This window comes from Candoia aspera, chromosome 1 (assembly GCF_035149785.1).
Source record: "Candoia aspera isolate rCanAsp1 chromosome 1, rCanAsp1.hap2, whole genome shotgun sequence".
Lineage (NCBI taxonomy): Eukaryota > Metazoa > Chordata > Lepidosauria > Squamata > Boidae > Candoia > Candoia aspera.
Genome location: NC_086153.1, coordinates 331,885,601 through 331,905,170, shown reverse-complemented (window position 1 = coordinate 331,905,170; position 19,570 = coordinate 331,885,601). Strand labels below are relative to the sequence as shown.

General features: G+C 43.9%; 2 protein-coding genes across 5 annotated transcripts in view; one reads left to right on the top strand and one right to left on the bottom strand.

The window, feature by feature from the left end:
* The window catches only part of ARID3A (AT-rich interaction domain 3A), a 354,333-nt gene that overhangs the window by 188,642 nt on the left and 146,121 nt on the right, over positions 1–19,570 (bottom strand). The window lies entirely within an intron of this gene.
* The window catches only part of ARHGAP45 (Rho GTPase activating protein 45), a 59,639-nt gene that overhangs the window by 27,642 nt on the left and 12,427 nt on the right, over positions 1–19,570 (top strand). For all 4 annotated transcript variants that reach the window (XM_063290719.1, XM_063290721.1, XM_063290720.1 and 1 more), the window contains exons 3-14: positions 2,247–2,390; positions 8,093–8,177; positions 9,375–9,447; positions 10,346–10,424; positions 12,611–12,748; positions 13,751–13,815; positions 13,978–14,088; positions 15,102–15,182; positions 16,201–16,383; positions 16,679–16,816; positions 17,212–17,402; positions 18,695–18,852. In XM_063290719.1, coding sequence (XP_063146789.1) covers positions 2,247–2,390; positions 8,093–8,177; positions 9,375–9,447; positions 10,346–10,424; positions 12,611–12,748; positions 13,751–13,815; positions 13,978–14,088; positions 15,102–15,182; positions 16,201–16,383; positions 16,679–16,816; positions 17,212–17,402; positions 18,695–18,852 — 1,446 coding nt within the window. The remainder of the gene's footprint in view (positions 1–2,246; positions 2,391–8,092; positions 8,178–9,374; positions 9,448–10,345; positions 10,425–12,610; positions 12,749–13,750; positions 13,816–13,977; positions 14,089–15,101; positions 15,183–16,200; positions 16,384–16,678; positions 16,817–17,211; positions 17,403–18,694; positions 18,853–19,570) is intronic.

Genomic DNA, 19,570 nt, shown 5'->3' with positions numbered 1-19,570 from the left:
GACTCCCGAATCACAGGCTCTGAGTGGGGGAGTGCAGCCCCACTGTCAGCCCTTCCAGGTAAACCAGACAGGAAACACAACTAGATGAATTAATTCTACTTTATTGTAAGGCTACATTAACAGACTCTTGCAAGTCTGGAGGTACAAATTTCCTACCATCCCTATTTATCGCTTGAGTGGTCAGGGCAGCTCTTTCCTAAGTTTCTTCTTTAGACCGTTACCCTCTCCTGGACTCCCTTTCCTTTTATCTGATTGTTCCCTAGGCAGCATCTCTTCTTTCTGTCATCCAAGGTTGCCCTTACATTCCATCACACCCACCCAGAACAAAAGTTGGAAATTCTCTGGATCTTAAGGGCCCAAACACAGGTACTTAGTCTTGCATGGGTTGAGTTGAAGCCTGTTCTTCCCCATCCAGACCGCCGCCACCACCTCGCCATCAGACAATGATAGAGCACTGAGACAGCATCACCTGGCCAGCCAGAGGCAGAGATGTACAGCTGAGCATCATCAGGATATTGATGGTACTTAATCTCATACTGAAGGATAAGCTCACCCAGCAGCCTTGTGCAGTGAGGAGAGAATGGAGCTCTGAGGCAATCCAAACAGCAGGGGCTGAGGGCTGGACCTTTCTCCCCATGGCAACACTGACTGGAAGTGGCGCTGGAGAAAAGAGGAGAACCACCACAACCCTGTGCCTCCCACTCCCAATCTCTGAGCTTGTCCAGAAGGATACCATGATTGATGGCGTTGTAGGCCAGTGAGAGACCAAGCAGGGCCAGGATGGACACACCCATTCCAAGCACACCAGAATTCATCAAAAAGTGTGACAAGTACTGTCTCAGTGCTATATCCTTATCTGAGTCTAGATTGAAGTGGATCCAGATAATCCATTTCCTCCAGGGCCCTTTGAAGCTGCAACCTAACCACCTTCCTAAAAAGGGAAGGTTGGAGACTGGACAAAAATCATTGGATCCAGTGACTGCTTCTGTAAGAACAGCCAGACTATCACTTCCTTCAGAGAGGGTGGAAATAATAATTTATTATTTATTATTTTGTTTAACCTATTTCTAGAATACATTTCTTATGCCAAGTCATCCCTGAATGGTCACTATGTTTCATACTGCAACTTTTAATTTCAAGTTGCTTTATTGAATGTTTTCAATTTACAAGAGTATTTACTTGCATTTTAATAATCCTGAGTTTTCTTTCTTTCAGATATGTTCCCATGCTTTCAAATGTTTAAACATAGCCCTGTGGCATGTCTAAAGTAAATAAGATAATAAATAATTCCTGCTTCTTCATACAGTATGTACTGTTGAGGGGGAGGAGGTGAAAAATTGTTCCGCTAGGTGTTCCACCTAGCAGACTAGATAGGTTGTGTAACTGGGGGGGTATACCATGTGTGAATCAGTGTTTTTCAAACTTGGCAACTTTAGGATGTGTAGAGTTCAACCTCATAATTCCCCAGCCAGCATGTCCACACATCTTAAAGTTGCCAGGTTTGAAAAACACTGCTGTAAATAAATAGGCACTAGGTTTTGGAGATCATCCCAAATATGGAGATCATTCTGAAAACAGAGATCATTCCAGATCACTCCAATAAGTCTTGGAGATCATTCCAAACAGTAGGCACTAGAGAGAAGACCTACTTGTGAGTAACTATGGGTAGATGGCAAAGTATAAATATAGGGTCCCAGAGCATCTTCTGATGGTCTTAGCTTGGGGTCTCCAACATGGAGTCCATGGACCCCACTACGCCTCCACTGAAGAACTCCTTGGAGCTTTTGGGGTGTGTGTCCCACTTGGTTACACTCCCCTGCCAGCCCTTTTCAGTGCACAAAAGGTACATTCCTGCCATGCAGAAAATAATCTGCTCTTGGAATTCCAAACAGACCCAGCAAGCAAAAAGCGGGGAGACTACTGATGTTAGCAACAGCTCAGATCCATACTGAGCAAGGCAATTTGCCTGGTATTTTGGGCCCAAGTTGTTAAGCCTTATACCATATTCCAGAAGGAAAATGTTGAATCTGGCTCAGTAGCTACCAGGCAGGCAGTAGAATTGCGTTAGGAAAGGGTTGAATGTAGCAATGTCCATAAAAGGTCAAAAAAGTCAAGATAGTGTCACAACTGTGCATTCTCTGGGAGTTGGAAAGCTTATAAATTTAATCAATTATTATTACTGTATTTATTGTTACTATTATTATTCAAAGCCCCATGTCTCCTCTGAGCTTTTTTCTCTTTTGCAGATGGCCTAGAGTCTCGACGGTCGCTCGCCCATGAGTGTCTCGGAGAAGCCTTACGGATTCTTCGGCAAGTCATTAGCAAATACCCACTGCTCAACACCTTGGAGACCTTGACAGCAGCAGGAACCCTCATCTCTAGGGTCAAAGGTCAGTGAGTGGATGTGGTCTAGTTCCTACCAGGGACTGCTGCTCGGTCCTGATTTGATCCCGAGATGAGCCCCCCAGGAGGGTGCTAGACACACCTCTTTAAAGTATGACTGGTAAGAATGTTCAGACCAGTGTTTCTCAAACTTGGCAACTTTAAGATGTGTGGACTCCAACTCCCAGAATTCCCCAGCCAGCATGGGAGTTGAAGTCCACACATCCTGGGTGAAGTAAGTGATGCGGTCAGTGCCCTTTCTCAGTGCCTGGGGGCTGTGGGGGCTTGGATGGGGAGCAACAGGCTTCAGCTGAACCCCAGTAAGATGGAGTGGCTGTGGACTGATGGCTCCTCGGTATCCGGGAAGTTGTCATCTTTAGTTCTGGATGGGGTTGCACTGCCCCATTCAGAACCCGTGCATAACCTGGGGGTCCTCCTGGACTCATGACTCCTGCTCGAAGAGCAGGTGGCAGTCGTGGCTAGGAGGGCCTTTGCACAACTTCAGGTTGTGCACCAGTTACACCCTTTCCTGGATCGAGATGCCCTCTGGACAGTCACTCATGCCCTGGTCATCTCCCATATAGACTACTGCAATGCGCTTTACATGGGGCTACCCTTGAAGAGTATCCGGAAGCTTCAGTTGGTCCAAAATGCAGCTGCACGAACAGTGATGAGTGCTCCAAGATCAGCACACGTAACACCTCTACTGCGTGAGCTGCATTGGGTTCCAGTTTGCTTCCGGGTCCAATTCAAGGTGTTGGTTATCACCTTTAAAGCCCTACATGGCATGGGGCCAGGCTACCTGAGGGACCGTCTCATCCCTATAACATCGACCCGCCCCACCTGATCATGCAGAGAGGGCATGTTGCGGACTCCGTCTGTAAGAGAATTTCATCTGGCGGGGTCCAGGAGGCGGGCCTTCTCTGCAGTGGCGCCCACCCTGTGGAACATTCTACCCCCTGAGGTGAGGCAGGCCCCTTCGCTCCCAACCTTCCGGAGGGGCTTGAAGACCTGGTTTTGCCGCCTCGCCTGGGATGGGAAGGGCAATAGCTCTTCCTGGGGGTGGCTGGTGATGTAGAGTTCTCCCAATGGAATGGGAATCTCCCACTTGGATTTTATATTTATATTTTTATTATTTTAGTATTGGTGATTTTATGATGTCAGGTTTTAAGGTGAATTTTATCGTAAACCGCCCAGAGTCCCCCTTTTAGGGGGAGATGGGCGGTGATAGAAATGTGAATAATAAATAAATAAATAAAATCTTAAAGTTGAATTCTGGGAACTGAAGTCCACACATCTTAAAGTTGCCAAGTTTGAGAAACACTGGTGGCGCTGCGGGTTAAACCGCTGAGCTGTCGATCGGAAGGTCGGCGGTTCGAAACCGCGCGGCGGGGTGAGCTCCCGTTGCTCGTCCCAGCTTCTGCACACCAAGCAGTTCGAAAACATGCAAATGTGAGTAGATTAATTGGTACCGCTTCGGCGGGAAGGTAACGGCGTTCCGTGAGTCATGCTGGCCACATGACCCGGAAGTGTCTATGACAACGCCGGCTCCAAGGCTTAGAAACGGAGATGAGCACCGCCCCCTAGAGTCGGACACGACTGGACTTTACGTCAAGGGAAACCTTTACCTTTACCTTAATATCCCACTCTCTTGCCATGTGGGGAGGGACCTAGAGAGGGCAAGTAACATTACATGTGTCGTGATGTCATCCTGCAAATGATGTGAATTATATAATTTGCACAGTGTGATCGATGCAAATTCCGCCATTTGCGTCATCTGCACACTGAGATCATGATGCTCTTAATATCACCATGGCATGTTTCAGATGCCTGTGAGCCCAGCGTTATGAAAATATGCTGGCTTCACAACTGTGCTGAGCCATATGTGGTTTGTTTGGTTTTGATTTAATATAATGTGTGAATCCAGATGCTGTGGCTTATAGATCACGGTTTGTGGCCTAGTGGGCATGCAAACACAATAAATTATGGCTTCTTTAACAAGTCATTAAATGTTAGCACATTTTGTGAACCAGATTAATAACTTCTGGAACAAATGCTCCCTTAGAATTATAGTGTAGGCACTTGTCACTTGCTGAGATGGGCGACTATAAAAATCAAATAAATAAATAATAGCCAGTTTGGTCTAGTGGTTAAGGCAACGGGCTAGAAACCAGGAGGCCATGAGTTCTAGTCCCGCCTTACACATGAAAGCTGGCTGGGTGACCTTGGGCCAGTCCCGCTCTCTCAGCCCAAGAGCCAATCAGGCGTGGTATGAGAGTTCTAGTCCCGCCTTAGGCATGAAAGACGGCTGGGTGACCTTGGGCCAGTCCCTCTCTCTCAGCCCAACTCACCTCACAGGGTTGTTGTTGTAGGGAAAATAGGAGCAGGAAGGAGTATTAGGTATGTTCCTTGAGGTATTTATAAAAATAATAAAGGCTGGATAAAAATTAAATAATAAATAAATAAATGTACACTGTTGGGTAGGGAAGCTGGAGAATATTTGCTTGGTCTGCATTTTAATTCACTCTTCCCAGACTACGCAGTAATTTTTATAATAATTTTTATTAAGGTTTAAAGATACAAAGACAAAAAACTAATACAAACTGAGAAAAATATAAAAACAAAAAAGTGCAGAGAAAAAGAAAAAGAAAAAAGATATATAAAGAAATGACTTCCCCCTTCATCAGAACAAGTACAAACAATTTCAGTAACTTATCACTTTCTCAGACATTTCAACAAAAGTTCTCTTCTTCTATGCAGTTATTTTTATATGTGTGGTTTTTTGTTGCTTATTTATTTTACAGTATTTTGTATGCCACCCCAGTCACACAATTCTGAGTGCTACACAACAAAGATATAGAGGAAAAACAAAACATCCCTGGAAATAATTAAAACAACAGTCCTCATGAACAGCAACAGTTGCCCACATCACATTTATGGCCCAAAGTCTCACTGAAATAGGCAGGGGTATCTGCAAGGTGTGGTATGGTACGACAAAGGTGCGGTCAAAGCTCCATTCATTTTTTATTTTTTAAATTTTTATTCTGCCTTTATTATTTTTATAAATAACTCAAGGCAGTGAACATACCTAGTATTCCTTCCTCCTTGTATTTTCCCCACAACCACAACCCTGTGAGGTGAGTTGGGCTGAGAGAGAGGGACTGGCCCAAGGTCCCCCAGCCGCCTTTCATGCCTAAGGCGGGACTAGAACTCTCAGTCTCCTGGTTTCTAGCCCAGCACCTTAACCACTAGGCCAAACTGGCTCTCATTGCAGAAGTTGGGGGCAGCATATTCCATAATGTAGGGTCTGTTACCATCTGACCCACAGCCTTGTACCTCACATGGAGGTTGGGGCTCCCAGCAGACCCCTCCCTAGATATTTGGACCAGATGGGCAGAATCATGTTTGGCAAGGAGGTCCCTGATCATTCCCCTCCTGACTCTGTGCTTTTCCAACTTAGAAGAATAAGCATCAAAACTTGCATTTGGAGAAGAATATGTACAATTTCAGTGTGAATATTCACACTATTTAAAAGATAGCACAAAATGAATTAAACCAGAGGTGTGGCTGAACACACTCAAGGTTGCTACAGGTTGGAAACTGGAATTTGGAATTTTCAGAAAAAAAGAAAAAACATCATCCTGTTTGCCGGAGTGAAATCTACCCATGATTGGCCTAGTGGTTATCGTCTCTGTTCAAAATTGGCCCCAAAGCCCATTGTGCCATGAAACCTTAGATGTGTCCCCCACCCCACCCCAAACCTCCAAATTTTAATTTTACAGTGATAAATGAAAAATATGATTAAATACATTGTGGAAGAATAACCAATGCTATCATAATTAGTATTAATTAACTTTAAATGAAAGAAAGCCTCTATCTTTTCATCCTGGACCTCACCTTACTTTATAATATCTTGGCATCAAAGTAGTTGACTCTTTCATACTCTGAATCTATCAGAGTAGCCAAGGAGGAAGTGGTAAGCAGAGAATGGCGGCTTTTGCAGCTCAGCAGAACCAAAATATTTGTCTTCTGTTGCTGGCTTGGTTTCCTGTATCCTGAACAGTTTAACCACAAAATGACAGAAGCTTCGTGTTCATGACATCTGCCACAGTGATCTTAGGCTCTGGAGAAAGAGAAGCCTGGCCAATAGAGTGATACCTGTATCCCAAACAAAAATTAAAGTGGGCTTCAATTTCCACAGTGGTTATCAGCACAGGTCAGTGTCAAAGAATGACTCACCCAAGGATGGTTCTTCCTTAGGACCCTTTTCTGCCACTGAAGGATTGGTTTTCCCTAACTAATTGTTTATGGTAGTGTTTCTCAACCCTGGCAACCTGAAGATATGTGGACTTCAACTCCCAGAGGGAGGAAAGTCTTATTGAACAAGTCATTAAATGTTAGCCCATTTTGTGAGCCAAATTAATAACTTCTGGAACAAATGCTCCCTTAGAATTATAGTGTAGGCGCTTGTCACTTGCGGAGATGGGCGGCTATAGAAATCAAATAAATAAAATCCACACTGTTGGGTAGGGATGCTGGAGAATTTTTGTTTGGTCTGCATTTTAATTCACCCTTCCAGGATTATGCAGTAATTTTTTAATAATAATTTTTATTAAAGTTTAAAGATACAAAGACAAAAAAACTGATACAAACTGAGAAAAATATAAAAAGAAAAAAGATATATGAAGAAATGACTTACTACTTCATCAAGACAAATTCAAACAATTTCAGTAACTTATCACCCAGAGGGAGTTGAAATCCATACATCTCCTAGTTGCCAAGGTTGAGAAACACTGGTTTAGGGTGATGTAGTCATTGTGACAGTTCCCCCTGTAACTGTGTCTTCAGTACAGTTTCCATGTAGAAGGTGTTTGAATGACAGATTTGCTATTAGGGTTGTGATTTGTACTTTCTGAATCGCAAGATTCTGTTAATGTAGCCTTACAATAAAGTAGAATTAGTTCATCTTGTGGTGTTACCTGTCTGGTTTACCTGGAAAGGCTGACAACAGTCTTGCAAGTCTGAAAGTACAATTCTCCCACTCTCCCTATTTATTGCTTGAGTACTCAGGGTGGGCGTTGCCTAAGTTTCTTCTTTAGGCCGTTACCCTCCCTTGGACTCCCTTTGTTCCCTAGGCAGCATCTCTTCCCTCTGTTCTCCAAAGTCACCCACATATTCCATCACAGTTTGTTGTTTTGCAAAATAAAAGAAAAGCAAGAGGAAAGCTATAATTAACTTATCCTTCTATGTAAGAAAATAGTAGCTCACTAAATAAAGGGGCCGTTTCAGGAGCTGCTGCCACAATGTAGAGGAAGCAATTAGAGAAACAGAAGGAAGCTTTTAACAAAAGGCACAGCAGCCTGCTTTAGTTTAAATGATTAAGTTGAATTCACTAGGCCTTACTCAAGTTGTCCTTTGCTTTGAAGAAATATCTTTTTGTTTTATCAAATCTTCCCAGTTAAAGCTTCTTCCACTTTGCAACCTTTCTTTTTTTCCTCCAAAGATTGTTTCATGCTGAAATATTTTAACCATTTTATTGTATTGTTGTGAAGTGCTAGCTTGCTCCTTTTTCTTTTTTTTTTAAATGGAAAATGTGCAACCTAATTGTGCTACAGCTCTACAGTTCTGCTGTGTATCCCATAGGATGCCTTTTAAGAAGATTGATGGGTTGGGGAGAGTGTCATTGTTTCCTTTCAATCTGCATTTTTAGGTTTCCACTATGAGTTGAACAATGAAGCTGAAAAACATGAATTTGAAAAGGCCGTGGAGTTGATTGCCGTCTCCTTCAGTAGCACGTAAGCAAAAGATCAGCTCAAAGGCGATTTTTGAAGGTTACTTCAATACTTCAATTCTAGAATCACAGAATCATGGAACGAGGGTGCACTTGGAAGCCATCCCCTTCACATTCCTCCTCCCCAACACTAGCTGGATGTAGGAAATTCAGCGTTAACATCTCTAACAAATGCCTCTACTTGAAATCCTCCATGGCAGCACGTACTTATAACTTCTTTAGAAGGTGTTTAATTCTGTTGTTGATATCACACAATAATAATAATAATAATAATAATAATAATAATTTTAAAAAGGTAACCCAAGTCAAAGTGAAGAACAAACTTGGATTTCTTTAGTGAGGAGTTTAATTTGGATTTCTACAGTGAGGAGTTTAAATGGCATCTTTGAACTCTTATGATTCTGAAAGAAAGAGCACTAATTGTGAGTCTCTTTCTTTCTCTTGAAGAGATATACTAATGTTTTAAACATGAATGTTCAATACCACTACTCCAAATGATGTTTGTACTGTACATCTTTGTACAGGTAGTCCTTGCTTAACTACCACAATTGGGACTGGAATTTCAGTTGCTAAATTAAGTGGTCATTAAGCAAATCTGACCCAATTTTATGACCTTTCTTGAGGCAGTCATTAAGTGAATCACTATGGTCATTAGGTGAACCATGTGGTCATTAAGCAAATCACACAGTTCCCCATTGATTTTGCTTGCCAAAACCTGACTAGGAAGGTCAAAAATGGAGATCACGTGACCACATGATGCTGCAACAGTCATAAATGCGAACCGGTCACAAAGCGTCCAAATTGTGATCACGTGACTGCTGGGCCATAAGTGTGAGGACTGGTTGTAAGTTGATTTTTTCCAACACCGTCGTAAGTTTGAACTGTCGCTAAACAAATGGTAGTTAAGAAAGGACTACCTGTAGTGAGAAAAATGTTGTTTGGTGGGGATAAAAATAGGAATGCCATGGGCCTCAGATGCTGTTTTTCTGTTCAGTGGTATGGTGCAGTTGTAATTGCAAACATTTGAAGAACATTAGATTGGAGCAAGCTCTATTTGTGCCATCAGGACTGGCAAGCAAAGATATCACTATTAGCCTCTTTTTGAGGCCCAGTGATGGCTTTTGCTGCTGCTGCCACTAACTTGCTAGTTATTCCCTACTTCATCAACCTTTTTCTTGTTTTGCTCTTTCCCCCACTCCAGTGTCTCTGAATTCCTCATGGGAGAGGTGGACAGTAGTACCATCCTTTCAATTCCTCTGACTGACCAGAATCAGGTGAGCTCCTCAGTTCATTGCCCAGAAGGGATCAAGTTCTGCTTTGAATGAGAAAGGCCCAGGTTTAATTTCTGGCATTTCAGGAGGAAAGGATCCTGGGCTGAGAAAAATTAATCCTTCTTTGCAGCCTAATTCCAAATATATGATTCTTAGGGCCTAAGAAACACACCCTAAATAGTTCGGTTCTAAACTGTGATGGGAAAGCTGGGCTCTCTCTAGGCCAGTGTTTCTCAACCTCAGCAACTTTAAGATGTGTGGACTTCAACTCCCAGAATTCCCCAGCTAGCCATGGCTGGCTGGGGAATTCTGGGAGTTGAAGTCCACACATCTTAAAGTTGCTGAGGTTGAGAAACAGAAACACTGCTCTAGGCAAAGCTGCCTCTGTTGTGTAACCTTCAACTTTCTTTAAGCACTACCAGTGGCCTATAGAACAGAGGAACAGACCTCGTTGGTTGATGTGCACCAAAGTTCCCAGGTTTGATGCTCTGGCTTCTGCAGGTAAACAGGGCAAGTAGAAGAACATCCATCCACTCAACTTTCTAGAAGAGAGGTCTCTAAAGTAGTCCCCAAGAACTTGGCGTAGACCTGTCCCTTGGTGGCATTCAACCTCCATGCCCTACCAGAATGTTTTGCTTTGTAATTGGCATTACCCCCATGACAGCCATTTTGTGAAAGGCCAGCCCCCTTTGTGGTAGCCATGATGCCCCTACAAGACCTTCAAAATCCCGAAGATGCTGACTGGGCTAAAATATTGGGAGCCCTTTTCTCAAGAGAAGCTGCCAGACTAGTAAGTCGATGGGGAATTCTGGGAGCTGAAGTCCACATGTCTTAAAGTTGCCAAGGTTGAGAAGCACTGCTTAGAGGCTCTGATAGTAACTTTTTTTTTCCTCACTTGTAGTCGGTAGAAAATCTGTATGGGGGGATTACTAGTTTGGGACCAGAAGACGTGCTGAACAGTAAGGAAGATTTCAGTTCAGGTAAGAACCATCTTTACTGTGGTTTTTGGTCCTTTACTGGGTTCTGATGAATTGTGCAGAGTTGTGCTTTGATGAAACATAGAAAAATAACGTTGATGTCATCATTCAGGTTCTTACGTCCCTGAGCATGACACACACATGTCCTGGCAACCTCTTATTTCTGCTGGGTTTCCATAACATGAGTTTCATCCCACCTTCAGCTCATGAGTGAAACAGGCTTAAGTTATCTTTGGCTGTATCAGTGCTGAAATAATATTTTCACCCTTATTCTGACACTGTCCCAAGGCAGTAAAATTTGTTAGGTCAGAAGGCTTTCAGTGACTGGTGACAAAAGCATTAGTGACAGGAGAGGCAGCATATTTCATGCTGAAATAGTTTTTGGTTGACTCAAGGATGGATAGGGAACACCACAGCCCAGCTATGCAGAAAGCTCTCTCCGATACCTTGTGTTCTGGAGCTCTGATTTTTTTTCATTCTTTTCCCTTGCTCTCCATCAGTGGTGCACAAATGCACGCAGATTAAATATTGCAAATATAGCTGTTACACTGTGATGCTTTTTGTGGCATTTTAAAGATGTCTAGAAAAGTGTGTGCATTAGGAAACCACTGCATGAAAAGAATGTTGATCTAATCAGTGTTTATCAATGCAGAAAGGGTTGCTTTTGAAATTAGCTGAAGAGTATATGAAATTTGACTATGGTTAGGGCTGCATGGGGTCAGATTCTGGCAATAAAAGAATAAAATGAAGAGAATTCATGTCTTTGGGGGTTCCAATGTTTTTAGAAGTGAGGAAGATAAGAGGTAAGGTCTTCCATAAATGAAAAGTAAGGTCTTCCATAAATGAAAAAGGGGAATTGTTCTATAGAAAATTTATATGATGCCTTGGTTTTGATGCCAGAGTAATTTTATTTTCCTGATTTAGTGGGTGTATTTTTGTTGAAGATTCTCTACTTTTATTGTTATAGTATATTACTTGAAAAAGGTGTCATTGGGTTACATCAAAGTAGGTAACATAGGGCTTTCTCAAAATTTTTGATTTTGACTTCACCTGCTCTTACATGGCCAGTGGCAATAGACTTTGAGAGTTGTAAATCAAAAAATCGAGAATACAGGTTGCCTACCCTTGGTTTATTTTAATGATATATTCCTGAACTTTTATTGTCAACTATCTTGGAAGCTATTACTGAATAGATATGTAAAACTCCATGGGGTTGTTGAAATATGCAATAGCATAGGTTAAAATTAGTGGTGTGTATTCTTCAGAAGTTAGAAACCAGAACTCAGAGTTGGGATATTTTCAGTGTATATAATTCTTTTTATCTTCTTCCAAACTTACCTGGTGTCCAGGGGCATCTGCCTGGAAGGGGCTAAGAAAATGTCAAGATGGTAATCTATATCTGTGCAATTGAAGTCCTACCCCTTTCACAATGCACGTTAAAAAGGGGTGGGCTTCAGTTGCACAATTGCACAAATGTGCAACTGAAGCCCAGAGTCCCCCGTATGAGGGAGATGGGCGGTGATAAAAATACGATAAATAAATTGTGATGCCATTTTGATTTTATTGCCACATACACTCCCTCAGATGCCCTTACTACTGTCTGTCAATTATTAATGTCAGAATTATTCTATTAAAATATGCTGGTATAACTGACATGAGTATATTTCATCATAGTTCATACTTTCAGAAGTAATGGACTTTCAATTTCCACAATGCCCAGACAGAAGAGTCACTAGCTAGGAATTGTGGGAATTGAACTCCAGGGTATCTGGATGGTACCAGGTTGATCTACTGATGTCAACCCTTCGAGGTAGACCAACTCAGGAAACTGTCACTACAAGAACCATTGAAACTCTGTCCTATTGTTATAGAATATAATAACAGAATCTTGAAAGTCTGACAGAATTTTACCTCCCTCTTTTAAAGATTACCCTGAATCAAGGTAATTCTTTCTGACCCCCTCTTCTTATGCAGGGGTAAGCCGGTGTTTGTGTAACCCCTCTTGCATTCTTCCATGTTATCTTCGCATTCTTCTACAACTGAGTAATCTTTCAGTTTCAGGATTTAGCACGAATCTTTTCTTAAACTCAGAAACATTATAAAGCAATTAAAATCGTGTAACAGGCAACAGTGCATGTGCGACCACGTGTGTTTCTGAGCCTTTCTATCCTCCCTTTCACGCGATGCAGTGCGCCTGTCGGGAGAAGAGGTGGATGTGCTTCTTCAGAAGTGTGAAGGAGGGGTGGGCTTTGCCCTTAATTATGCCAAGAACATTTCCAAATACATGAAGGATCTCATCTACTATATGGAGAAGAGGACGGTTCTGGGTGAGCTGAGGGGAAGGGGCGAAGCTAAGCTGGTTCAATGCCTTTGGGGGATAAGTATGTGCAGTGCAGAAGGTCTGCAGTCATGGTCTACATCAGGGTCTCTCAACCTTGGCAATTTTTAACATGTGGGGACTTCAACTCCCAGAATTCCCCAGCCAGAGATACCCTGATAGCGACCAGGATTCCAAAACTGAAATAGGAATACAGGAATACAATACTAATTTCTAACCTTCTTCCCCTGCACCACTCTGTCAGTTCAACCCCTGAAACTTTCCCCCGATGGGTCCTGGCCCCACCTGCTTTTGGCCCTCAGTCCTCAAGAGACCGTGCAAAGTATGATGTGGCCCTCAAGCTAACCAATATTACACTCGTCTGGTCTAATCCAGTATTGTCTATTCTGATTGGCAGCCAAATCTCAGAGACAGGAGGATATTTGCCTGTCATCCGCTACCTAATCTTTTTAGCTAAAGATTCCAGGGACCGTAGCTGGTACCTCCAGTGTGCAAAAGCAGTGTGCAAAAGCAGACTGTACCTGGGACCTCCAGTGTGCAAAAGCACTACCTAATCTTTTAAACTAAAGATCCCAGGGACTGTACCTGGGACCTCCGGTGTACAAAAAGCTTGTTTTTATGATCTGCCTTATACCAGGCTAAATTATATCCTTAGTTTACTCTTACTAGCAGTGACTCATTAGCATTTTCGGGCCACAATCTTTCCCAGCCCTGCCTTGAAATGCTCAAGAGTGAAAGTGGCACTTTCTGCATACAGATCAGGTGCTCCATCCACTCCCCCTACCAAAAAACAAGGGGATGGAACATCTGTACATTCAGAAATTGGCCACTTCTAGCCCCATCTCATTCTCCACCGAAAATTATGGCTCTTCAACTCTCAATGTCATGGCAGAAATCCCTGAACCCTTGCTTTTTAATGTCAAATAAACCTAAACTGGATCAGCAGCAGTATTTTTTTGTCCTCCTTGTTCTCCCTTTTTTCTCCCCTCAGAAACTGAGTTTGCCAAAGGGCTTCAGAAGATAGTGAACACCTGCAAACAAACCATCAATCAGGAGGTAAGGCCGCTGTTGCCTGAGCATCACAAACCATTTATCCATTCTGTTTGGGTTTCCTGAGCAGAATAGGGGGGCAGAAGTCGGGAGTTTGCCCTCTGGCTCCCTGGTTAGCTCCAGCCACTCTTCCTTTGGCTATCAGTTAATTCCTGTGGTTCTTCTCAGCCCTCCATGCCGTTCCTCTCCATCTACTCGCTGTCCCTGGAGCAAGACATGGAGTACGGCCTCAGCTCCCTGCAAGCTGCTAACACTTTGCGGACTGAAACGTACCTGCAGGTAAACAGAAGACAGTGACAAGATTGGGGTGAGGGTCCTAATTTTGTAAGCTCCAAGAGCACACTATAGTTCTGGTTCTGGTTATAGTTCTGGTTATTTCGTTCTGTTATACATAGGGTCGCCATGAGTCGTAAACGACTTAACGGCAACTAACAACAACAACAACAACAACGTGGTTATGGTTATGGTGTTGGGCTGGCACTGGGGAGCCTCAGCTTCTGTTCCCCCCTCAGCCGCAGAAGCTCCCTGGAGGACTTTGAACCAAAGACTCTCTCTCAGTCATCCTACCTCACAGGGTTGTTGTGAGGAAAATAGAAGGAGGTGGTGCAAAACTGCTGCCTCAGACACCCAAAGGAATGGCAGAACGTACAACCAGCAAGTAAATAAATAAGCCGTCTCCGAATCAATAACGTTAGCCTACCTCTGCAGAAGACCATGGTACCATTTCGTCTCCCTTGAGAGCAATACCACTGATCGATAGTAATACCACCAGAGAAGGAGCGAGAAGGCTGCCCCTCTGAGTGGTGAGAAGCCCTCCACACCTTGTGGTAGGAAGAGGATCCCATCTGCACCTCCTTCTCACTTCCTTTAAAAAAAAATAAATCAAGAAGTGGAGACTATTGCACCACTGAAAGCCCCTGCGTTTTGCTGCTGAATTTTGGTGCAATTGGTGATTCGAAGGGCCTCCTGCGAGCAACACGGATGGGGCAGCCAGCAATAAGCCCTGGCCCCACAGCTGCTCTGAGCCAGGAAAGGAATGGGTTGGGGTTAGGTTAGGGTCAGGGCTTGGCCTTAGTTCCTGGACCAGTGTTTCTCAACCTTGGCAACTTTAAGGCCTGTGGACTTCAACTCCCAGAATTCCCCAGCCAGCTTTGCTTCTGGGTGTTGAAGTCCACGCGCCTTAAAGTTGCCAAGGCTGAGAAACACTGTCCTGGACTGTCCAGGCCCTCTGTATGCAGCCACCTTCTTTCCTCTCGCAATCAGCCTGGCCCAGCCTTCTTTTTCTTCCTCAGCCCCTGTCCCTGAGGCGCCTGGAGCATGAAAAGCGGCGGAAGGAGATTAAGGAGCAGTGGCACCGTGCCCAGAGGAAGCTGGTGAGATGCTCTGGGGTAGCACGGCAGCGTCAGGAGTTTGTTCAGCCCAGAGGCTACAGCAGTTTCACACACCTCAGGGGTGTCTGCAGGGGTGTCCCCAGGGTGTGGTCAAAGAAGTCATGATGCTGGCCACAATGGTGCAGTTGAAGCTTTGTCCATTTTTTATGTGCGTTGCACAATCAACATACATAAGAAACAGGCAGAGCTTCAGTTGCACCATCGTGCCTGCCATTGTGACTTTTTTGACAGCATCCTGCAGACACTCTTCATAGAACTTTGGCCATTAAATACTGTACATACACATACACACACACACACACATTTTTAAAATTAAAAATAAATAGTGGAAGTGAGGAGATGGCACTAATAACATTGAGGGCACCATAATGCCACACAAATTTTCCACATTAGAAAATACAGGTAGTCCTCACTTACCAACTGCCTCATTTAGTGACTGTCTGAAATTACAACGGTGTAAAAAAACAGCTTTGCAACCAATCCTCACTTATATGACCATCGCAGTGTCCCATGGACACTTGATCGCCATTTCTAAGCTTTACAACCGGCTTGTGACAGAGTCAATGGAAAACTGGAAGTAAAATCGTAAGTCGCAGTCACATGGTGTTTTGCTGAACAACTGTGATTTGCTTAATTACCAAATGGGAATTGATGTCATAAGCCTGTTGCGGTCACATGATTTTCTGCTTAGTGACTGCTGTGCTTAGCGTCAGAGTTGTCAGTCCCAGTTGTGGTCGCTAAGTGAGGACTACCGATATGCTAGGCTGCCAAGATTGAGCAAAACCAGACTGTAGAAATTCAGGATTCAACTGTCCTCTTCAACTGGAGCAGCATAGAAACCCTGGTAAATAAACAAACAATTGCTATAGTGACAGGAACTGGGTAGGTTTTCCTCAAAGGCCGCCACTTGCTGATGTAGGTACTGATGTTACCTCGTTTGATAATGAAACGTTTGCAAGAAGAAAACCAAGAGGCGTGCTGCTTTGTGTTTCCCCTCCAGCAAGAGGCGGAGAACAACTTGCGCAAGGCCAAGCAGATGTATATGCAGCGCTCGGAGGAGTGTGAAAAGGCCCGGCATGTAATGGCCAAAGCAGAAGAGGATCAGCTGGGGGCTAGCAGCAGCTCTGCCACCTTGAAGACCTTGGACAAGAAGCGACGGCTGGAAGAAGAGGCCCGGAACAAGGTGGACAGCTGATGGGAGCAAGTCGAATGGGCCTTGGAAACTGGAAGCGATTTGGGATGGTTGTTTTGAACTCTGTGTGGGACTGACCTTGCAGTTGTAGTGGTGTTTTCTGTCTCTTGATTTAAGAATCTTCAAAGCAGGGGTGTCCACAGGGTGGTAATTCCACCTTCTTGAGCAATGTTGTTCTTGGGGCACAAAAATTATGTCCTTGTGGGGGGAATTTAATGCTGAATCCATCTATCCTCGTTACCCATCCTCTGCGTCCCTTGCTGATTCTAACTCTCTGCCGATTCAGGCCGAAGAGGCCATGGCGACTTACCGGACCTGCATTGCAGACGCCAACACACACAAGCAGGAGCTGGAGGACACCAAAGTGACCGCACTTCGGCAGCTCCACGAGGTGGTCAAGCAGAGCGACCAGGTCATAAAGTCGGTGAGTTTGGCTGGGCCTCCCCACCAACGCAGTTCAGCCCTTTTGGTCCTCAATGAGGAGCTGCGAGCAAGCCTGCTCTGGCCCGTGTTCTTTGAAGGACATGCTTGTTGCTATCAAAACTAGAAACTCGGCTCTTGTCTCAGTGAGAGCTGAGATGCTCACAAAGACGTGTGCTCAATTCTGGTTGTGGGTTTTGGTCGTGTGATAAAGATCCTTCACGCCCACACCGGAGATGTTTTATTCATATGGATGATTGATGATGGGCCCTCAACTCGGTGTCGACTCTTAGCAACTACGTAGGTAGGTTTTCTTCGCAACTTTATTCATATGTTTCACCCTGTTCTCTGACATGTTTCTCTCCATTCTTCTTCTCTTCTTTGATCTCTGGATTCCAGGCTACCATTTCCTTCTACCAAATCATGCATATGCAGACAGCCCCGCTGCCTGTCTATTTCCAGACGTTGTGCGAGAGCAGCAAACTCTATGACCCTGGGCAACAGTACGCCTCTCTTGTCAAGCGGTTGCAGCGGGGAGACGAACCCGAGACACAGTATGATTTTGAGCCCTACGTGTCAACCAACAACTGGTAGGGCTTGGCGCTGAACCACTTGCCTGCTGCTCCTGGCAAATCCTAATCAGTCCCTCTGTTTTGATCAGCCTTCCCTAGGTGTGTTGGGACCACAACTCCCAGAATTCCAACTCAGCATGCCCAAAGAATTCTGGGAATTGAAGCCCAACTTATCCCATCAACCTGTTTTCCAACCAACCTATTTGAAATCAGGACTGCTTCCTACTGCCCCCCACCCCCAAATTGTTCCTGTATCCCATACAGGCAGGGACCAGGGGAAGGCTGCAGACCCGTTTCTTCCAAAAAATTGTCAGGGTATTAATAGAATTTAATATGGTAGAAACAGGAAAGGATTAGTTATATGGGGTATAATTATGGTGACCATATTTTATTGGAAAAAAATAAAGTACCAACTTGAAAAAGGGACAAATCTGAAAGAGGTACATAAGGTTTAAAAAAAAATTAACTGTTTATATTTATAACTTTGCTTTACCATAGAAAATTCAAGAGCAAAACCAAGAAACACTTTACAAAAACACACATTCTAATAAAAATATCTAAAATCAAACAGTATATGTAAATTTATTTTAAAAAGACAATTTAGTTTCCATATTTTTCACATGAATATGAAAGACTGTGCATTGAGTGGTACCATTAGTACAGTAAAAGTTAAATGACCCAAATAAAGGACAAAAGTGAGTTTTTGAAAAATATATAAACCCAAAGGACAGCTTTCTGAAATAAGGGACTGTCCTTTATAATAAACAACGGATGGTCAGTGTAGGTATAATTTTATTAACTGTGTTTCAATAGTTTTACTAAGTCTTTCTCAACCTTTTGACCCTGGAGGAACCCTTGAAATATTTTCCAGGCCTCAGGGAACCCCTACACATTCAGGCTGAAATATTGGCCAGAAGTTAACAAAATTATGATATTCGTTTCATGGGTAGGCCTGTATATGTGCATTAACAGTGTTCCTAAACTAAAAATAAAGAACGAAACGTACCTCTTTAATGTGAAGTTGCCCGAATTTGAAATAATTTTTTAAATAAATCGTGATCTCCCAGGGAACCCTAGTTGAGAAACCCTGTTTTAACTTGAATTGACTCAAAAGTTTTGTCCTGCCCACATCCAATCTGTTGTTCTGACCTCGCCCATTTCAGGGGCAGGCCCTGGCAAGTCATTCAGTCATTCAGACCCGAGAATGGTTGGTAACAGATGGGTTTGCCAAAGCTGAATTGGGGGGGAGACTCGGCGAGGAGCTGGACTTGCTTCCTTTCAACTCCTCCACAATATTCCCTCTCCAACAGGTCTCCGGTGACTCGGGTAAGAAAAGGCAGTCACAGTACTACTGAAGTCACAGGGGCAAATAGCTCCGACACACCCAGCAAAGACGGAACAGCCTCTGAGGGCGATGCAGCCGCAGGGCGAGAGTCACAGAACCATCTCACCCAGCTTGAAAAACGAGGTGAGGAGATCGCCTACCGCTTCTGCTGGGGCTGGTTTCCTGTGCTCCTTCCGCCCCATATCTGGCCCAAGGACCCTTGGTTTTGTAGCGTGGATAAATTCTCCAGCAGGACTTGGCTCCCAAGCGCACCATTCTAATTCCTCCTTTGCAGAACTGCCAGTAAATTCAGTATGGATTTGCTCCCAAATGCAGAATATTTATTTATTCCGTTGATTTTTTTTTTTTAATGCTGCCGGATTCTAACCGGTTCTGGGGGTTCACAATTCATTTGGGGAAAAGGCTTGCAAGAGACATACGTCTCAGATAGCTTTCAAAAGAGTTTGAAGGAAGAGATGCTTCTAGGAGTAAGTGCAGGGCCTTTTCATGCCCCTGCTGGTGAGCATTTGGGAGGTATGGCGTAAGTTTGCTCCTAAGCATCAGATGCTGCATTAGATAGACCACTTTAATGTCCCCGTGTTTTTCACTAGGCCTGCCTTAGAACTGTAGACTCATAAGGTCTTTTTTCTGCCACGTCCCCGCGAGGTCACTGTCTTCGTGCCCCCAGCTCACGATAAAGCCTGGCTTACGTTATCTTTAGGTGATAGTATCTGCAACAGGGACAGTCAATTTCATGCTGGAGTTTTTCTGCTGACTCAACGATGCAGCTGAAAGGAAGGGAGCTGCAGCAGAGCATGCAGACAGGCGGGCAGGCGTTCTTGCCCTGCTTCTGTATTGAGAG